The 20112-nt window shown below is 34.9% G+C and overlaps 1 protein-coding gene across 1 annotated transcript in view; it reads left to right on the top strand.

Annotated features, from left to right (window-relative positions):
• The first annotated feature begins 348 nt into the window (after positions 1-348).
• The window catches only part of NETO1 (neuropilin (NRP) and tolloid (TLL)-like 1), a 66946-nt gene continuing 47182 nt past the window's right edge, over positions 349-20112 (top strand). The window contains exons 1-4 of the mRNA XM_008945956.1: positions 349-592; positions 1429-1482; positions 3024-3161; positions 11715-11963. Coding sequence (XP_008944204.1) covers positions 349-592; positions 1429-1482; positions 3024-3161; positions 11715-11963 — 685 coding nt within the window. The remainder of the gene's footprint in view (positions 593-1428; positions 1483-3023; positions 3162-11714; positions 11964-20112) is intronic.

Raw genomic sequence — 20112 nt, 5'->3', positions numbered from 1 at the left:
CTTCCTTTTCCCAGAACAGCAGCCTTTCCCTGCTTAATAAGGTAGCTGTCATCCATGTCTCAAAGCCTCTGTCACACAGGAAGGGTCAAAGGCATAGAAACAGAGATCTCAGTGCCATCAGAATACTGGAACTATGGAGAGTGTCTTTCTTGGGGGTAAAAACTGCACACAATCTGCGCTATAAAAGCTGAACACAATGAAAGGAACCTCTTTCAAAGAATCATTTAGGTAGTTACTAGTCCATGATAACTTCTGTCTTTTGGGGATAAGAAGGGGAAAGTAAGCCATTCAATTACATTTGTTAAAGAACACAGGTCCATCAATTCCTCATCATAGTCAATAATACAAATGGCAGCTGATCGATCCAAAATACTGAGAATAAACACCCAACTTCATCTCCCTTGTAACTTCAGTGCAGCCCGGGCACTATGTCCGGGCTTAACGCCAAACTGGCTGGGGTCAAAACCCCAAGCACTCGAAGAACTGATGGATCTGTTTCCTTATGCTCTTTCTACTCCACTTTCTCCAACAGCCAAAGAAAATATGGGTGGTGACAAGAAAATGGCATCATTAGCCTTGTTTTCTTCATCAGGTAGCTAGCTAGTGCCTTTGATCTTCCAAAGCAGTCCGACTGGCTTAAGTTTTACCTCTTATCCTTTTCTAGATAAAAGGTTATATTGAGGAACTTTCAGAAACTCCAGAATTATCACTAGGTTGAAGACCATCTCAGGAAGATCACATTTGTTCCCAAGGATAGCTGTCCTACCATGGTTGGAGATAGGAGATTTCTATTTGTAAAATGGGCTGCAGATCCACTGCAGCACAAAGCAACACCCTCTCGACAAGTCAAACAAACTAGATTAATGACACTGTTAAGCACACACAATAAATTACTTCACTGGGGATTTGCAAATGCTTTGATGGATGTGAAGATCCCAACCCCTCACTTCTTTCATACTCCCAGTACTCATTTTCAAATTTTATTATGCCATAGTGAGAGACATTAATGAGCACAGTGGCACTGAAACTTCGCAGGCCTTTGTCTCCCCCTGTTAAAAGCAGACACTTTTCTATTACTGGCCCAAGCTACGATTATATAAATAAATATGGTAAAACGTTTTTCTCAAATATTCAAAAAATAAAGAAAAATACGGGCAAAACATCAATGCCTGGGGACTTTGTTTTAAACCCAGAAGATCTCCTCTTTCTTTGGATAAATTTACAAAGATAAGTACAAGGACAGATCACAAAGAACCTTGTTTACACAAAATGTGCAATTTCAAGATACAAGTATACATGAATTTTTTTTATTTTTTTTTTTTTTACGGTAGTTGCATTTAATTTGTATTGCTCTAAGACATAAGTTTACAATTGGTTTGATTGCAGGCACTGTCACACTGTGATATCTAATGCACATTTCTCTTTCAGTTGTAGCAAGTCTAATCATCCTACATTTGTCTGGGGCAACCAAAAAAGGAACAGGTATGTAAACTTCAGACATTTTTTTCTAGATATATTGTGAGTCCAAAGTATGGATTTGAGTTGCTAGTTTAGAACTTGAAATTCTTAGTTCACCTACTTCCAGTGTCTTTCCTTTGTTCATATGTTTAGAGCGTTAGTGTGCCTGTACACAGGCAAAAGCCCAATGGTATTTTTTTAACAAGTTAGTGACCTCATCCACAGCTAGATCTAACTAGACTAGCTATAAGACTTAGCCTGACTGTTTAAAGACTGCAAAGTGTATCTAGTTCCAAACTGGGAACTCCAGTTTGGGCACTGAGCTATTTACACTTAAGATCTTTTTGTCTGTTGAAGTTGAATTCAGATCTGAAATTGGGTATTTATGGGTGCCTTTGAGCAGAGTGGGGATGGGAAGAAGCTCTTAAAAGCCCTGGATGCTAAGTGTGGTGAGAGCCAAGCAGGGAGAGTTGCTAAGCACAGAGTGTCTGAGTGCTCAGTCTCTGCAGGCCTGAATTAATTTCAGGAAATTAGGATTTGTGTGGTACTCAGTTTGGATGCAGACCAGGAAGAAATATAAATGCTTACAGAGCATACGGCAGATCTCAGGTGGTTAAAATCATCCTTGGAAGATACCTATTTTCCTCCAGTGATCTTAAGAGGGAGCCTCAAACAACTCAGCTCTACACATCAGAGGCTTAAGTCAGACGAGACAGTCCTTGGATGTAGACACCTCCTGGAGCAAAACACAAGAGTCTTCTTCAGATGCCTGTGTGAGGTCTAGACCCTATTAGCTTTCCTTTTAATACCAGCCAAGGTATTTTTCCCTCTGAAGAATCCATCCTGTTTTAGCCTAGTTGTTAAAACACAATGTTCAGGAAGTGACCCCTTATTCAGCCTGCACAGACTCAAATTTTTGTTTCCAGGTTGTCTGTCAATGCTTAGAAAGGAACGTGAGAGTTTCAGGTCTAGGAAGAAGCAAACAAAGGAAGCCAGACTCTGCTCTCTGATGATTCACCTATGAGAAGGAAAGTTCTGGGCTGTGATTCCTGTTCTCAAAGAAAGTTATTAATTTTACAGCAAATATCAAGCTAAAAATAATCTATGAACCAGAATCCAGGATTTCCCACACCTACCTTTGTCCAGTGAATATAGAATCAGGCTGCTGAGAAATGAAAACAATTTGTATATTGTATCGTAATCCCATGGGTTTTTTCCTTGCTTTTGAGATTCTGTTGTGTCCCCGTATTACAGCACATAGCTTGCTGATAGCACACATGCCTGAACCTTTTGAGATATAGGAGTGGAAAACTCCTGTCTCCCGTTTCTTGAGCATGTCCTACAAGGTTATTATTTAAAAGGCAATATAAATATGTCTTCCCCTAGGCAGCCAAGCCTTTTCTTTGCTTTGAAAAAATGCTTCAAAAGCCACAGACTCTGTTTTATTCTGTAAGAGTCTGTTTATTCTGTAAAGGTCTGTTTTATTCTGTAAGAGAGTTCTATGTGTCATAGGGACATAATAATTTGTGAGCTAATTATAAATGTTTAATGTGATCATTTCACAGAAAAGCAAACTACTTCAGAAGGACAGAAGCCAGTGCAGTGTGGAACCTGGACAAAATATGCAGAAGGAGGTATCTTCACTTCTCCCAACTACCCCAACAAGTATCCTCCTGACAGAGAGTGCGTCTATATTATAGAAGGTGATCAGCCAAAGAATTTTTCTATTCTGTCATCAACTGCATATATATAAACTTATACTTTATGTGAAGAGTAGGTAAAGCCTGTAGGATCATGATAAACCCTTTCAAGACAAAAAAAAAAAAAAAAAAAAAAAAAAGAGAAACACTATCTCTGCACTGTTTTGGTTTGTTTTCTATTGTTGCTGGTTGATTGGTTGGGTTTTTCCTTTTTTGTACAAAAATTAAAATCTTTGTAGACTATACCAAGAAATACTGGAAAATACTTGATTTATTTCCTCACATCACTAATAAATTAGTTCAGGTAGTAAGTATGCATGGGTCATTTAGTAACAAGTACAGTATAATTTATTTCAGGATATTCAGATAATGAATAGAACCTAAAATATTGCAACATGGTAGAAGAAAGAACAATTTAAAATGAGTTAAAAAAGTGAACACAGGAAACAAGAGTATCTTTGACTTTCATGTAGATATCTTAAACTTACTGTAACTGAATCAGAGATGACAAGCAAGATACAGTAAAGAAAGTAATACAGAAGATATCCATATAGTGAGTGCAAAACTTATTTTCCATCCCATTGTTTATGAGAAATTAAAATAAAATTAAACAAAACAAACACAAAACCAAGACAAACATTAACCCCAAACAACTGTAAGACACAGTTTTTAAAGAGTAGACAGTTGCAGTCACAGAGGTGATGTAAGAAAGGCTGGAGGTGTATTAAAAGTAAGTTACTTGCTTTCATTTCATCCATCATTAGCACAACGAATGTTGAAGGAATTGTAAAAATGAATCTGTGGAAAGTAACAGAGATTAGATACTGTCAGAGCTTAGTGTCAGAAAAGATGAATAAGGTACAGAATGCTAAGACACTGGAATCAAGATTTCATTCATGAGTTGTGAATACATGCAGAACAAAACACTGATTCTTGTTCTACCCATGCTTGGTTGGACAGAATTATTAACTACAAATTATGGAGCCGGGAATTAAAGGAATATTTATTTTACCATAGTTGTGGGTAGTACCATGAGATATTTCTAAAGGTGATTCAAATTAGCAGCTTTAGAACACCTCAAAAGGCCCTTTTAGAAACCAGTCTGTCTGTCCAAATCTAGAACTGAGATACTGGAAGAAATATTTTTCATGAAAACTTCCCATATATACTGTTTACATATATTCCCGTATTATTCCTCTGTGTACTGTTTAGGGCAAAAATCACAGGAAAATACTGATGTCTCTGAGTTCCACCTTAGTGCCAGGTAACCTGAATGAACTTAGAAGTAAAGAGGTGATTATAAATCATGGAGTCAAGCAGGTCCTTTAGAAAAAAATTATATTGTCCAGTCTTGCCACTTGAGTCCAAAATTTAAGCAGATGGATACTAAAGTTCTTTTATAGTTTAATAAACAATTTACAATAAAAATAACATTTTAAAAAAGTGAAATATATAGGTTCTATATGTACTACACGGTATTATATTTTTTTGTTGCAATTATGTTGCTAGATCCAGATATTTTGTGTATAGTGATCAGATTATCTTTCTAACATCCTTGTGAAGCTAGGAAGAAATAAGCCTATTTTATCTTCAAGGATCTGAAACACGGAGATGTGTTTTATCATTAAAGAATGTGGAAAAAAAAAAAAGTTCATTTTCATAAACTCTAGTCCAATATCTCATGCCATAAGGTGTTCTGCTTATTAGTAAGAAGGTGTCTGAAAGCCTTTTATTGTAAAGACCTTTGTCTTTATTATAGCAATTAAGTACTTATAAAAATATAGTTAATAAGCTGAAAGGTGGCAAGATATACTGTAGAAATAACCTGATCTAGAATAGCTCACAGTGGAAATGCCTAAGAACAATTTAGGAAGGAAAGATTTAATCAGCTAACTTCCATGATGAAGGTGAAATTCCATGTTGACAAGTTTGGAACAATGTATAGCAAAAAAGAGTCATCCAAACTCAACAAACGTCTTGTTATATTGCGTGGGAAGAATCAATCTTGCAAAACCCAGTTGCACATAATTTTTTGTGAGGCTGATAGCTGCTGCTTCCTGTCCAGTCATAATGAAGTGTTTAACTTGCAGCTGGGTACTTTAAAATTCATGATGATAGCAGCTCTATCAGGATATAATTTGGTGAGAAACGTGCATATTGCACAACATTCTCAGCACTGATCTCCCCATCCCTATTTCTATCTTCTAAAAAGATCAGGAATAATAATGTCTGGAAAATGTTACAAAAATAAATAGAGATTAGTAAGATGTCTGAGCAATAATATTTTAAAAAGTGGCAGTTTTCAAAAAAAGGCAAAAGGAGAAACGCTGAAGAATAACAAAAATTATTATGTATTTTCAAATAGTTTTTTGCCCTTATTTTTTCTTATTACATATAAAATGGAAGGAAATTATAAAGAAGGCTAGCAAGTGAAAGCGTTTCCCCATATCTTTTATATTCTGTGGAATTTGTTGGCATAAGATACTGAAGTTGAAGAATTTAAAAAAAAAATGATTAATTATTTTACTAATAGAGGTATCTCTGAGGTCAGATAACAATTATGGAGTGGATAATCCTTGCTAATCCAGGACATAAATATCCATTCAGTTTTAGAGAAAGACAGAAACATCTCCGTATGCATCTTATTCCTTCATTTATTACTGAGATTCCAATACATTTAAAATACTTTCTGGCTGCTGCTGGATACCAGGTCCCAAACTAAGGGGATTATTGATATGATCCATAATAGCATTCCACATTGCTGTCTCCCCTTTGTATGTCTTAAAGAGTTCAGCATACCAGGACTGCATGTACCATACTGAGAGCTGTATGATGGGAGTTTACATACATGGATCACCAGGCTCCTTTCCACCTGCTTGCTTTTGTTCCTTCATTTTTTTGCTATCAAACATAATCTACGACAAATTCTGGTGGCTTCCCTCAAAGACAATTCCTACTGACTTTAGTGGACTTGAATGAGGACTCCAGCATGGAGTTTGTTGTAATAAAATTGAATTTTATGGTACAGTTTTTTCCTCCCATGTTGTAGTTCATCTTAAATGCATGCAAGCCTTCTATCATTTCAAAATTACTTTGTTGAAGGAAAGGAGCTGGCAAAAATTGCCGTGATCATAGACTGTGGGTTTCTAGAAGAGAAGAGGATTTCTCACTGCAGAGGCTTCTATCTTAACAGTCAAAGGTGTAAGCAGATCAAAGAGCTAGAAATTTCTTTTTCTTTTTTTTTTTTTTTTTTCTTTTTTTTTTTTGTCCCCTCTTTTCTTCTGTTTTAGTAGTAGTGTTAATTAGCTATTGGAACAACTGGGAGTTTTGAAGTCCAGATTGGTTGCTTTTCTAAAAGAAATCCTTTAGGTCATCCAGAAGTCATAGGCTCAGTACAAAAATTATTATGCTATAAAGGAGCTTCTGGTGAATCACATCTGCCTTTCAAAATGCATTGAGAATTTGTTCTTTTCTTTCAGTCTTATTGGGAATGTTAAAAACGTAGGAAATAGCTGAGTTTACATATTAAATTCCCTGTTGGGCCCAATTTCACACTTTTTTTGCATATTCATGACTCTAACCTGGCAAAATTCACAGCTGACCAGAACAACCACAGTGACAGCAGCATTGGCCTTTGCCAAACTGAAAAAAAAATATAAAATAAAATTGGCATGTGTACTCCAGAGGGAAATTTGCACAGGAGATTTTGTAAGAGCAAAGGCTTTTGTTTGTGTTAAAAATATTTGGGCAGTTGGATATTCATACTTTATACAATATATCTTAAGAATTCATTTAGAAATTCTGTAAGTGAAATATTTGTAAGATTTTATCCCTTCTTCAGTTTTTAATAATTAAATGCTTATTTACAAATCGAAGTATGGACTAGAATTGCTTTACAGAGATATGAAGAAAGTCTTCTACTTTATATATTTGTGGAGATTTCAAGTTAGCTTTCTTGAAGGTCTTCCATGTTTTTGCTAAAGACCATTGAAGTGTTTAATCCTAGATATTTCACAGGTGTTAAAAAATGGTCAAGTATCACTGTATGAAAAATCTCTGTTCAAAGTCCTTTTGTATTTCACATTGATTTTTGTGTTCAAAAAGTTTTCATCAAAACAAGGAAAAAATCTTCTTTTGAAAGGAGTATATAAATGACTTTTTTATCAATAATAGCTGGACAATAAGAAAGACCAAGGACTGTTGAAAATAACTAGGACTGTAGTGGCTCAGATAGGTGAGGGTAGGTGTTGAGTTCAATGTCTCATTTCCATGCAGTCTGGTAAATGGAAACAGATTTTTTTGCTTAACTTCAGCTGTCAGTTATGGAGACTTAGAGGCTGATCAGAATTAAAATCTGAACTGTGTGTGTTTGCTGGAAGTATTTCACCACAAGTTGGAACCCAATCTATATTTTTTTTAATTGAATGTAAAATCTCAAGACAGCCCTTGTGTAAGATAATTAGATGAAAAATATGACAAGACATGCAAGCATTAAGTAGTCTTTCTATGGTATTAAACATTTTTGAAGAAAGATAATTGAAAGCTAAATATAAAAGACTTTTAAGATTTGGAGTAAAATTGTTCTGTGAGACAGCTTCAATATATTTTATTTGGACTTGACAACTTTTCCCAATATCATAGGCATAGAAAAAGTTCTGAAGATGTGAATGGGCTTTACCTGTGAATAAGAATACTAGAAATGACCACTCCATTGTTCCTTTTCTGATTAGATGGCCAGATTCAAATCCAACCTGGAAGAATTGCATATTCTGGTCTTTTTTTTTGTTTTCATTTGTTTGGTTTTTTTCCTGGCTATATATACATTATTATTAGTCATTGCTGGAATTTTTCTTACTGTATTTCTGAAAGTTTTCCTGTGACCACATTTGCACACACTTTTTTGCAAAAACCATGGCACAAGTTGTGTATTTGTACAATGCCTGCTTTTTTAAGCTTGCATTTGACAAAGAAAATGTTTGCAAAAGCCAGAGTAGAAGTCCAAAACAACATCTTTTTTTTTGCTAAAAGGATGTTAGAGTTGGAAGTTTGAATTGTGTGTTTTCATCCCTTACGGTCATCTCCACGAAGATTTGAATTATTTTGTTTCTTAGGTAGATTATTGCAAACAAAACTTTTAACTTCTAAATATCTACAAGGTGAAACACAGAGGTGCATTTAAAAAGCACATGATGAAAAGGTGCATGGATGTGTGTATAGCAGCCCTTCCTTGCTTTGCCCAAACTTTTGTGATCACCATAGTCCTCACAGTTACAGAAACACAAGGTGTTGCATTCCTTGGGAGAGCTAGGAGAAAGGACCTCTTCTGGTTTGGACTAGCTTGCAGAGCAAGGTGGGTCACAGGCAGTACCTATGCTAATATCTAAAACAGGTCAGGAAATGTTCACTGGCCTTAAGGTTGATAGGCACAATCACACACGTACAGCTAAATCTTCCTGCTCAAAAGTACAGATGGAAACTGCTTGCCATGAATGGTCCTTGACTGGTGTGAACCACCACGTCATGTCTAAGAACAGATTTTGGCAGTTCTGATAGGCTTAGCCAAAATTATGCCAGAAGGTGATTTTAACATTTAAGGAGTGTGAATGACCAGTGATCCAGCCCCTAAGCTCATTCCCCAGCCATGTTTTATTTCACAGTGGAGAAACGATGCTAATGAATAGTTAGTGCTCCATTCTTAAAGTGGAGCAGCCTCTACACGAGAGCTTTGGGGGAAAGAATAAACTCTTTCTTGAGTGCTCCTTGAGCTGATGTGATTCTCTTTGATCCTCTGGCAAGACTGGAGCTTCACTAGGGAAAGCCTCATCTTGACTTTGTTGAAAAAAAAAAGGTAAAAGCAAAGAAGAATAAACTGTAGGAACATTCTGATCATAAAACTTGTTTGCAATGTGAAGATAATATGAAGAATTACATGATGTTGTGGAAACTCAGTTTGTGCTTTTACTGAGTCAATAGATCCCATGTTCAACTCTGTAGGCCTGATTCTCTTTTACCCACTCATTTTATAGATATATATTAATATATAAGTATATAATGAAGTTATAATTGGCTTTACTGCTCCTTTTCAACACCAAAAATCATATCAAATGATTGAGCTATAACTCAGAGGGGGCCTCATGCCCATTTTTATCATATATTACATAAGGCTTGGATCCAGAGAAGACTTGTTAAGGGTTTAACTATGGGCCAGCAGTTGTAAGCCTCTTCTTGGTGTGGAGTAGTGAAGGACTAACACAGGACACTTCTACAGGACAAATGTGTTATGTTAAAGGCACAAGCCACTTTTGAAGCAGGTATTTCTTTCTTGCTGATGAAAGCAGAGCAGCCATACATTGTGGTATGAAGCTGTCTGACACTAACAATACTAGCAGAATTCATCTTCATATCCAGTTTGCAAGATTAGGACATTGCAATAAAGCTTTAGGTAGGTTAATAGCATACTATCTGAATAGAGAGTAGGTATGATTTTAAAACCTTAATGAGCGTTCTTAAGACTACCTAAAGCATTGTCAAGATGGGAGTTTCTGATACCTGACCCTGCAGTCCCTAGGTGGATGATGAAGAGTTCTCATTAAATCTCCTTAAAATGGAATGAGACCATATAAAGTATGATTCCAGATTGAAAAGTGTTGATTGCTCTCTTCTGCTTTAACATTTCTTAGTTAAGTTTAAATCAATATTTGTTATAAATATGTGAAGTTAAGGGAAGAAACATCTGAATAAAATTAATCAATGATGTCTTTCAGTTATTCAGTCTATTACTATAATCTAAAAGATCGACTTTGGTCTCCTTTAGAAGCTTTATTACCTGACTTCAATTTTATAAGTTTTTTTCATGCTTTCGGAATAGATTCATTTCCATGAACTGTGAATTTGGTGCAATTATATGTAAAGTTTTAGGTTGTAATTTTGCTATTGAACATGTATGGTCATGAAGATCACAAATTTCCTGTAAATCAATATAAATAACAACAAGTCAATAGTAAGTGCTTCCTTAAACGTGAATTTCTTCAAATTAAGAATGGTAGATAAGGTTTCTTACGGTAAATTAAATATTTCAATAAATGTCCATCACCCAATTATTTTAATACTGAAAGTAAAGCTATTGAAATAATCTTTCTTCTCAAATAACATTTTATTAACTTACTTCTTCAATGCTTCTTATAAAATGAGACTGTATTTATTTACATGACAGTTGTAAGTGGGATCTGACTGTGCTCTCTTATATAAAGATTATAAGGTTTACCTAATGTTTTCTTATTTAGTTAATATTAAATAGTCTTAATTAGTTTCCCTTCTTATGTGTATAATGGGCTCATGCCAAAACCTTCAATGTAAAATGTTTCCAGAGACAAGAAAGTTTTAGATTCTGGTCATGCTGATAGTTTTCCTGTTATTCCTGAAGAAAGAAATGGAAGGATCCTGACTGCTGGAGTGGTAGCTGTTTCCGTGTTAAGCTTATGCACTTGGCTTGGAGCTTGATCCTGCATGTTCCCATGTGAAAAGAATGGTAACTCAGGCAAAGCTCATGGCAATTTCCACCTCTTCTAACGTGTATGACATGTAAGACATGATGCCATGAGAGGCACAGCAGGTAGTGACACGACAAACATGTGTCTTAGCAGAAGGCTTTGTCAGCAAAACACCATCTCACACTATGACATATTTTTTTGTTATGGACAGGATTAAGTTTAGGAACAGCACACCCCAGGGATGCTATATCTATTCAAATCTGTAGACAAAACCATGACTTTTTTTTTTTTTTTTTTCCCCCTGCTTTTAAAGAAGTACTATAGTTCAACCAGTAACTATTCTGCTTTATACAGGAGGTGCCAGGGAATATTTGCTTTAGAGATCATTTGACTGCCACCAACTTTAATATCTATGAATAGATGGGTTTTTTGTGTTTGAGTGAGCACTATAAAGTTTATTCAAGATATTCAGCAGAATATTTTTGGCTCCTTGCTTAGATGTTAATTTTGCTTCATCCTTACCTAGTTTCTTAAGTGATAATTCACTACACTTGTCTTTATGTCTCAAATGAAATGATAAATAACTCTTGAGTGTAAGCAATTACATTTAAGCTTGTCACTGACTACGATACACATTGGAACATAATTTGTCCTTCTTACTATAGCAGAGTTCTGATCAGTTTTTTCTTAATCTTTGTGGCCATTATCTAAAAAAAGTATTCTGATAAACATTTCCCCCTGCAAATACAAGAAAACACTGGTTTTTTGAGATGCATGTTTCTTAGAAAGATTTGTCTTTGTATCAGTTTTTCTTAAACTGTATTTTACATCATAGGTATCTCTCTTAGTTTTGTTAAGAACTGCTGTCATGAGCACTTTTTTAAAGGAAAAGTATAGACAAGCAAGGTAATGGTGTGAAATATATAAGAATGTAGATGTACTAATTTTCAAACAAGTTTATAAGCAAAATACTAAGATGCCTACAAAACTAATACTGATTTTCTTTAGAGTTTAGGTTTGAAGGTACTTGATTTAGAAAATAATAAGGTTTTCTTTTCACCTCTAGCTGCCCCTAGACAATGCATTGAACTACACTTTGATGAAAAATATTCCATAGAGCCTTCTTGGGAGTGTAAATTTGACCACATTGAGGTACGAGATGGACCTTTTGGCTTTTCCCCAATGCTTGGACGTTTCTGTGGACAGCAAAATCCACCTATGATCAAATCCAGTGGCAGATTCCTGTGGATTAAATTTTTTGCTGATGCTGAGCTGGAATCTATTGGGTTTTCTGCTCGATATAATTTTACACCTGGTGAGTACAAATTGTCACAGTTCTTGATAGAAAAAGTTTAGCACAGTAAGTTTCTTTATGAGGTATAATTGTTCTGTTGAATAAGATCGTTAACTGGGACAATGTTTATTACCAAAGAAAGTATTAACAGATAAGAAAATTAAAGAAGGTGTAGATATCTTTTGTTTAACAAGCAAGGTTTATTCAAGGATAAAATTTTCTGTATGCTTTTTATCTAAGATGCATATATTCAGCCTTTGCAGTTTTTAAAAGAATTGCTTTCTATCAAATTCTATTAGAGAAAATAATTCAAAGCATTTCATGGGAAGCTAAGTGTTTTGTAGTTGATTGTTACATTGTGCTGCTTTTCTTTCAAAATGATCATTGGTAAAATATATTCTAATAAAAAAAATATAATTATCTCAGAACATTCCATCATTGCTTTTCCACTTCACCAATCATTTCCCCAACTGAAGAGTGGAATAACTCTCCCTTTTCTATAAAGCAAACTGTTACAAGTGTTGCCAGAGGAAGTGTGAGGCTCAAATAGTAAAATGTATTAAATACTAAAAAAAAAAAATGTAAATTTTAATTGTAATTATACAACTATTCCCTGCCATTTTTTCAATTTAATTCATTAAACTAAACCAAAATTCATAGTCATACTTTCCATTAATTCCCCTCCTCCTCCTCCTTATTAACAAAAGATTGCTGATTTTAAATTTCATTTTTGGCTGCAGTTACACTATACTGCACAGCACTGCTGGATCTGACGTAGTTCTGTACCTTAGGTATTGAGTGATGAGTCATACCTTAATATAGCTCGCTCTAAAGCACTGTAATTATTATGTAATTTTGCCAATTATGTCACTATTGTTTCAGCTAAATTGTTGGATTAGGTGGAACAATATTCTTTAGAATATCTGCTAAAATTAACAGGCCCCAAATTCTGCTTGCTTCCTTATTCCAGTAGTGTCATAGAAGTTAGCTGGACTACTTGAATGTTCCTCTATGTGTTTTTCTTTCCCCAATGCAAGTAAAAGAGTTATAAAATTACCCAGCATAGTTCAATTTTATTTCAAGTCAGATATACTGTCTTCAGAGGGTAAACATATTTAGAAGGTTCAATGGGACACAGAATTTTTGTAGCAAGCAACCTGATACGTATACATTATAAATGCAAAGACAATGGTCAAAATTTTACTATATCCACACATACATGTCTCTGAAAAGTGAGTTAAATTTGTATGTCTCATTTACCATGGCTCTGTGGGCTTTTACCATTTTCCACCCCACCTCCACTAAAACTTCTTTGCTTCAGATTTCATGTCCTTCTTAATTCAAAGGGTTATGTGTTATGGTGAAGAAAATGTTCACAGCACAATCTGCAGCTTATTCTGTCTAAAAAACTCTCAAGTGAAAAAGAATTTTATAGACCATGTTTTATCCTTGTGCCTCTACTGATGTAAGGTGGATTTCTACACAGAGATCAATGCTGGTAAATTGCTACAGCAGCATAAATTATTCTGTATTTCTGATGGAATAGCTATTTCTCTTCTTTTTTCCTTTTTATTTTTTCATTTTTCTCCATAGATTTCAATAGGAAGCTCCACAAATGATAGCAGGTTTCTAGGAATACTGGCTAAAGTGAGAATATGATTAATGTAAGAAGTGCAAAACAGCATTGCTGCCTCCTTGATCACTAGTAACAGGAATCAGCTCTCAATCTGCCTGGTTATTTGACCAGTCCTTCATTATAGAGGCATGAATAAGGCTTGACACTTTAAGATCTGTTCTCCAAGTGTATGCAATTGGAGAGGTCACTGTCAACTCATCAAAAAGAATGATGGCTTTCAAGTGTGTACAAAAGAGCAACATGAAGAGGAATGGCCCCCAGAAATCATCACCGAAACTTTCTAGATCCATCGTGGTTACTGACAACTTAAAAAAACTAAATTTTGAAGTAAAGAGAGGTGAGATGAAAATTTTCATCCAGCCTCTCTTTAAGGAACATGAAGAAAATGAACCAAAGCAAAGACTCACTTGGAAATTATTGGTGTCTAGAGCAGCTGAACACTCAGGGAGATGCAGTTTTGTGCATCCACCTCACTTGCCACAGGCAGCACACTCTGCCCAACCACAGCCTGCATAGGTGACTTTCTCCATCCCAGTCACAAGTGCAAGGGAGCTATTTTTTTAGTACCAGCAATCTTTGATGTTCCTCACCTGTGTGGTCCCCACCTTCATCTGAAATGTTCCTCAGCTGCCACTTTTCCATTTAATATCCTGATGGAGGCTCTGGTTTGTTGATAAAGACAAAAAATGTGTTGAATGTGTGGGTGTGTGGCAAGATTTGAAAAATTTAATTAAATAATTTTGACTAAACTGAAGCTGCAACCATTTATTACTATTTGAAAGGCACCTGGAGAAGCAGGGAAGGAAATTATTTAATATGTCTCCAGGGTGTATAAAAACAACTAGGTGAAGTGGGAAAAAAATATCAATTAGGGTATCAGGGAAGATGTTCCAATGAAGATCTATTAGTTTGTGTAAGTGGAAAGAGCCCTGTCACCTGAGGCGTTTTAAAAATAGTTTGGACTAAGTCCTAGTAAAGGAAGTAATATAGAACAATACCAAGAAAATAATATTTTGCAATTACTTTTCTGTTTGGTTATTTCTTTAGCTCCTTGGTATTGAAATGGTTGGAAGTCTATCCACTGTTGCAAAAGTCCAGTGGAGTTTCAACATTCTCTCAACAGGCTGGTGTTTCAGGCAACTTAAAACAAACATAATTATCTTGCCATAAATTGTGTTCCATTTAAATAGTTTCCAGAGCACATCTCAGCACTCTAAAAAGTGAGATCTATCAGAAAAAAACCAAACCAAAACAAACACTTTAATGACAAATACAGAAAAACACACAAAACCAACACATATCTAGTAAGTGGCAAAAGTACTGAAAATTTCTCAAAAATGTTCCTTATTAAAAGGATAATTTTAATATATTTTGCAAGTAGATTTTAATTTTTTGATTTTATAAATTATAGAGTTAAGCAAGACATGGCTGAATGAGGCTGCATGTATGATATAAGGATTGACTACTTTAATTGTGAAAACTCTGGATTAACAGAAGAAGTTGACCTTTTCTTTTATATTATTACATCAGAATAGCAGTAATAATCAGGTGAAATTTAGATGTAGATTTTCAGTCATTTTGTGTACATGAGAGTTTATATGTAATTTTTTTTTATATTGTTAAATGCTGATTAACCATGATAATTTTGAGCTGATAACTGGCTGAACCTATGAAACTTTACTAATGCATAAAAACATTTTCTTCCTCTTTGGTTTTTGTTTGTTTGTTTGTTGTTTTTGTTGTTGTTGTTTGTTTTTGGTTTTTTTTTGGGTTTTTTAATCTTGCCTATAAAAGGAAGGATACACTAGACTACAGCATGCTCAAGTTGCTCTGGTTCATTTTGAATGCAAATATAATAGGCAGGGAAAGGCACATGAGACAAGTCACATGATAATTTTTTCTTACTCTTGTCATTCTTTCGTTCATTGAAAGGACTAAATTTCATTTCACATCTCTGGGTTCTTGGACTGTCTGCTACCCTTATTTTTAGTAAAATGTTATGTCTCCAGAATGGTGTTGCATCACTGTTTCATGCAGAAAATTTCAAGTATTACTTCAAGGGCACATATTCGTCATAACCATTCTTTAAAACCAGTCAGTTTTTTAGTGTGGACAAGGATTTGGACAGAGAGAAGATATGTTTATTTGAACTTTCTTACTCAGCTGGAATAATCCGATTTCTGTTTATCCTGGTACCTAATTTTGCAGGAAAATGGCTTAAAATAGCACATTACTTTCGGGTCCTTCACTTAGTAGAAGTCATCTGTGGGTTTATTTACCCTCATTAATATAGAGGTCAGTCAGTAATGTTTTCTGTTCAATTGCCTGATAATGGAAAAAGAAAAAAAGCTTTATACTCTTATGTCCTGAAAAGTAGAGTGTAAAACACTGTTTAATCAGAATAACTACTTTTACATCTTGTAGTAGTGGTACAAGTAGCTACAGAATGTTAGAATAATAGAATAATGATGTCGTCTATCCTGAGGAACAACAACAAAAAATTTATTAAATTCAATCACAGTTCTAAAGCGTTTAGATACGATATTATCAAATCATTTTGCTATCTAATGTCCCTGACCTGCCTTGTGTGTATTTAAGGAAGGGATACTTCCCAGGCATCTGGGACAGCTGAATATTTATAGGAACTTGCTTCTTTGATGTTATTTGTTTATTTGGTTCTCTCCTGGATTTCATCTGATTGCTTCTAGGTAAACATCAGCAGTTACAACAACTTCTAACCAACCTGTAATCCAGTTAAGTTTTTAGAGAAACAATAAAAAATCTCAGAGCCATGTGGCTTTGAATGAGTCAGTCTTTCTCCTTTGAGAGTTGAAGTTATGAGAAATTACTCATTATAATTCTTTGTTCAAACCATTGAGCCAGAAGCTTTGATGTTTAAAAAAAAAAAAAAAGTGTAGATTTGTCTTATTTATTGAGATTTCTAGCCCTTAGTATTGTTATTGTCATATTGTTACAAGCAGCTTCCCTGAGTTATGAACTTTTAGTGTGTTCAGACAAGTGAGCAACAATCAGGCACTTTGTTGCTGTTTGCAATGTATTAGGGCACCCAGTCTTGAGAATGAGAAGGAATTTCACTGTAACATCTAGGATGAGGCATTTGCACATTACATTGAAAGTCATGACCAGCTACATAAATACTGCCTTTTCAAGGGAATTTGATTTGTGTTGTGCTGTTCTAGAGATTCCATTAACTTACAGGTACTGTAGGATTAGGCCCAGAGTATTTCTGCAACATAAATCTGAGATTGTAATGGAATAATATGTTTATTTTAAATTTCAAGTGAAAAATAATTCCTTATGTGGACTATATGAGTATCTAAAAGATGTCATGGGATTCTCAGGTCCCATATTTCCTCTTGATATCACATATTTTTCTTTTTACAATAGCCTAAAGACAACTACAGAAACTCTTGATTTAGAAATCCCTCCATGCTGGCAGTATCATATTTCCAATAGAAAAGTTGAACACTTAAGTTCCTACTCTGTTGAGCTTTGCTGTAAAAAAGGAGAACGAAAGAAATACAAAATATTGGTTTAAGTATTCCTAGCATTGGAAGAAAGAAAAAACCCAAAAGCTGCATTAACTCACTACCTTAGAGTTACATTTGTGTTGACTGTGCATGAATATGAGAGTGAGGGGGCTTTCCAAGTCATGTACTGTTGTTTTCCACACTGAGTCTGCAGGCAGCAAGTTTCCAACTCACATCATAAATGTTTAATTTCATATCGCTCTATTGATAGATCTTAGAAGACTTTCAGGGTTAATTTTACTCTAGGTGTTTTCTGCTTCAGCTGTTCTTGTGGAAGGAAGACCTGTTCCAGGATCCAAATTATTAGAAAAGTTTTGATTTCTTAGCTAAAATTATTCATAGCCAGCTTACGCCTTTGTCATCTTACACCAATGTTGCTAGCTTTGAAACCTCTTTTCTCACCAGGACTATATGCCACTGTGTCATGAGCTTAAAGATGACAGTCATCTTTGCAAGATGTCAGCTTGCTTCTCTACACAAACCAAATCCTTCTGCTGTCCTTTTATGTCATAGGCTCCTTGTCACCCCTGCCATCAGTATCACCCTCCTCTTTCCAACAATCTTTTCTCTGCAACTGTTCCACAAGTTGAACACAGACTTGTAGAGGAGGTTTACTAGGATATTATACTGCAGTACAGGTGCAAAGAATCCTTTGCTGCTTCCACAGGAAATATTTTTCTTGATATGTAGGTGATCTCACCAATAAAGGTGATTATGGTGTTGCATTGCTAAATATTATTTAGAAAAGAACCACATTTCTCTGACAGAAAGTCTGTCTTTTTGGAAGCACCTGGGAGGAACCTCTAGCAAGCTTAGAAGTGCTTTCAAAATTAATACTAGAAAATCAACACTTTTAGATTATGTTGCATTCTTTGCAACATCATTATCATTCTCCAAATAGTCTATATTATTACTTGTTAGAGAAAAATTAAAACTGAATCTTAGAGATAGAAAAATTCAAACTAAATCTTAGAGGCAGGAGATGTTTTTCCTTAAATATGGTCCTTTACTTACGCTTTGTCCCTTAAAGATACACTTTTGATTTTATGCAAATACCAAGAGGATTTACCTTAACCTTGGGTCTGATAAAGAGCAATTACCCTTTGCTTTAAACACTTGCAAAATGTGTAAATAAGCAGTGAGCCCTGAGCATTTGTTTTCTCTATTAATTCTTCATTTCTCTGTACTGTTTAGGAAGCATTTGGAAATGGCAGAGCAGGGAAGATAATATGGAATTTGCACTGAATAGAAAGCCTGGGTAGTTATCTTCAAGTATATGGAAACCACTTCTTTACAAAGAGAATTTTTACTACTGATATGCATATTCACAATGACACCTCAGAAACCTGTTGTTAAGTATCTTACTTGATAATTCTTATTCAAATGTTTTAACGCCTATTTCTTTAGGGGAAAAATGAGACACTTTGTGCTTCATATATTTGGAGTAATTTTTGAATATTCTTAAAAGTTGTTCCAGATCATCTGACTTCGTTATCTGGCAGATTTTCTAATAGCTCTTACTGGGATACACTTCTGGCTGATGGTGTCATGGCCTCATCCTGGCAACACTGTTGTCTGTAATAGTTTCTTTTATTGACCTTGGTGATGTGGATGTCTGCAGAGGTTCTGCTGACATTGAAGAAACTCTTTTTCATTACTTATTCATCCCTTCAGCCATTGAATTTTCATCTTTATGTATAGTATTTACAGGTTTCTAAGGTGTTAGGAGTATAGCAAATAAATCTTGACAATCACATCAGTGTTTTTGTCTAATCAACATGGCTGTGGCCTTTCCTTTAGGCAGAGAAATTTTTAGAATATTTTTTATTCTAGCTACAGAGCTGTAAGTGGTTGGATTCTTTAGCTGTCTGTGTAGAAAGTGATGCTTTTATGTTAGACACAAACCCATGTTTATATCACTTATTTTCAGTCACCCGTATTTGTTAATCTGATATTGGCATAGGTTCAAGTAACTGTGATTGTTGATATTTTAATTGTCTGTTTGTTTAGTGAAGTATTTCCCAATTCTAATAGCAATAAGTAAGAATCTTTATTGACATATTTAGCATTCCTTAACAGATTTTTTACTCTTTGGGTAGTGCTTCTAAATAATTATCCTTAAAAAAATGCACACAAACCCTTGTTAGAAAGCTTCTAGTCCTCTCTAACTATTAAAAAAAGAGTTTTTGCCTATAGTTAGTAGCTCTGATTCTACACACTGTAGTCTTTGGAAAAGTCAGTCATATTTCTGTTTCTAGAACTGGATATTTTTTCAGCAAATTAGTAAATGTGTCAAATCAAAATACACCTGCTCTCAGCCTTTGTTGTATATACTCAAATGTTTAGCATTGGTTCATTTCTTCAGGGTAGCATTCATATTTATTGTATAAAGGTCAGTTGAGAGCCTCTTTTGGTTACCATTACTGAGGTGAATGTTACTGAGTATTGTTTTGTATATTTGTAGTTCTAGTAGGTGTATATTGTCACTTTAAAATAGATCTTTTGTGTTACTGATGACTATGACCAATGTTGATTGGTTTACTGTCTGTTGAGAAATACAGACTATTCTTTCCTCTCAGGTATCACATTAGAGCTTCTTAGGTGCTCAGGTCCCAAAGTAAGATTGTGCTTCCTTCAACTTTCACAGAAATTTTGTCCTAAATATTTTGTAAATAATTGTTTAGCTGGCCCATTAGAGTATCTATGCCTTTGATCTGTCTTCTCTTTCTCTCTTATGTGATATCAAAGAGCCTGAAATCTTTAATACCATACTACTCTCATGGAGTAGAGAGATACTATGATGCATAGCCCTTTCTACGTGAGGAACAGAAATACAAAGATTTATGTGAGAGGTAGATGTCACCTGTATGGTTATTTGTAGCCGAGATATATTGCTAACACAAACTTAAAGGAAAATCAAGAGCTTGAATCAAGCTTCTGAACATCCATACTTACTCCTATCTGTTTGTTCCCTTTCTGTCTT

Source organism: Merops nubicus, unplaced genomic scaffold (genome assembly GCF_000691845.1).
Source record: "Merops nubicus isolate BGI_N331 unplaced genomic scaffold, ASM69184v1 scaffold13500, whole genome shotgun sequence".
Lineage (NCBI taxonomy): Eukaryota > Metazoa > Chordata > Aves > Coraciiformes > Meropidae > Merops > Merops nubicus.
The sequence above is the reverse complement of the archived record's forward strand: the minus strand, read 5'-3'. Positions and strand labels throughout refer to the sequence as shown.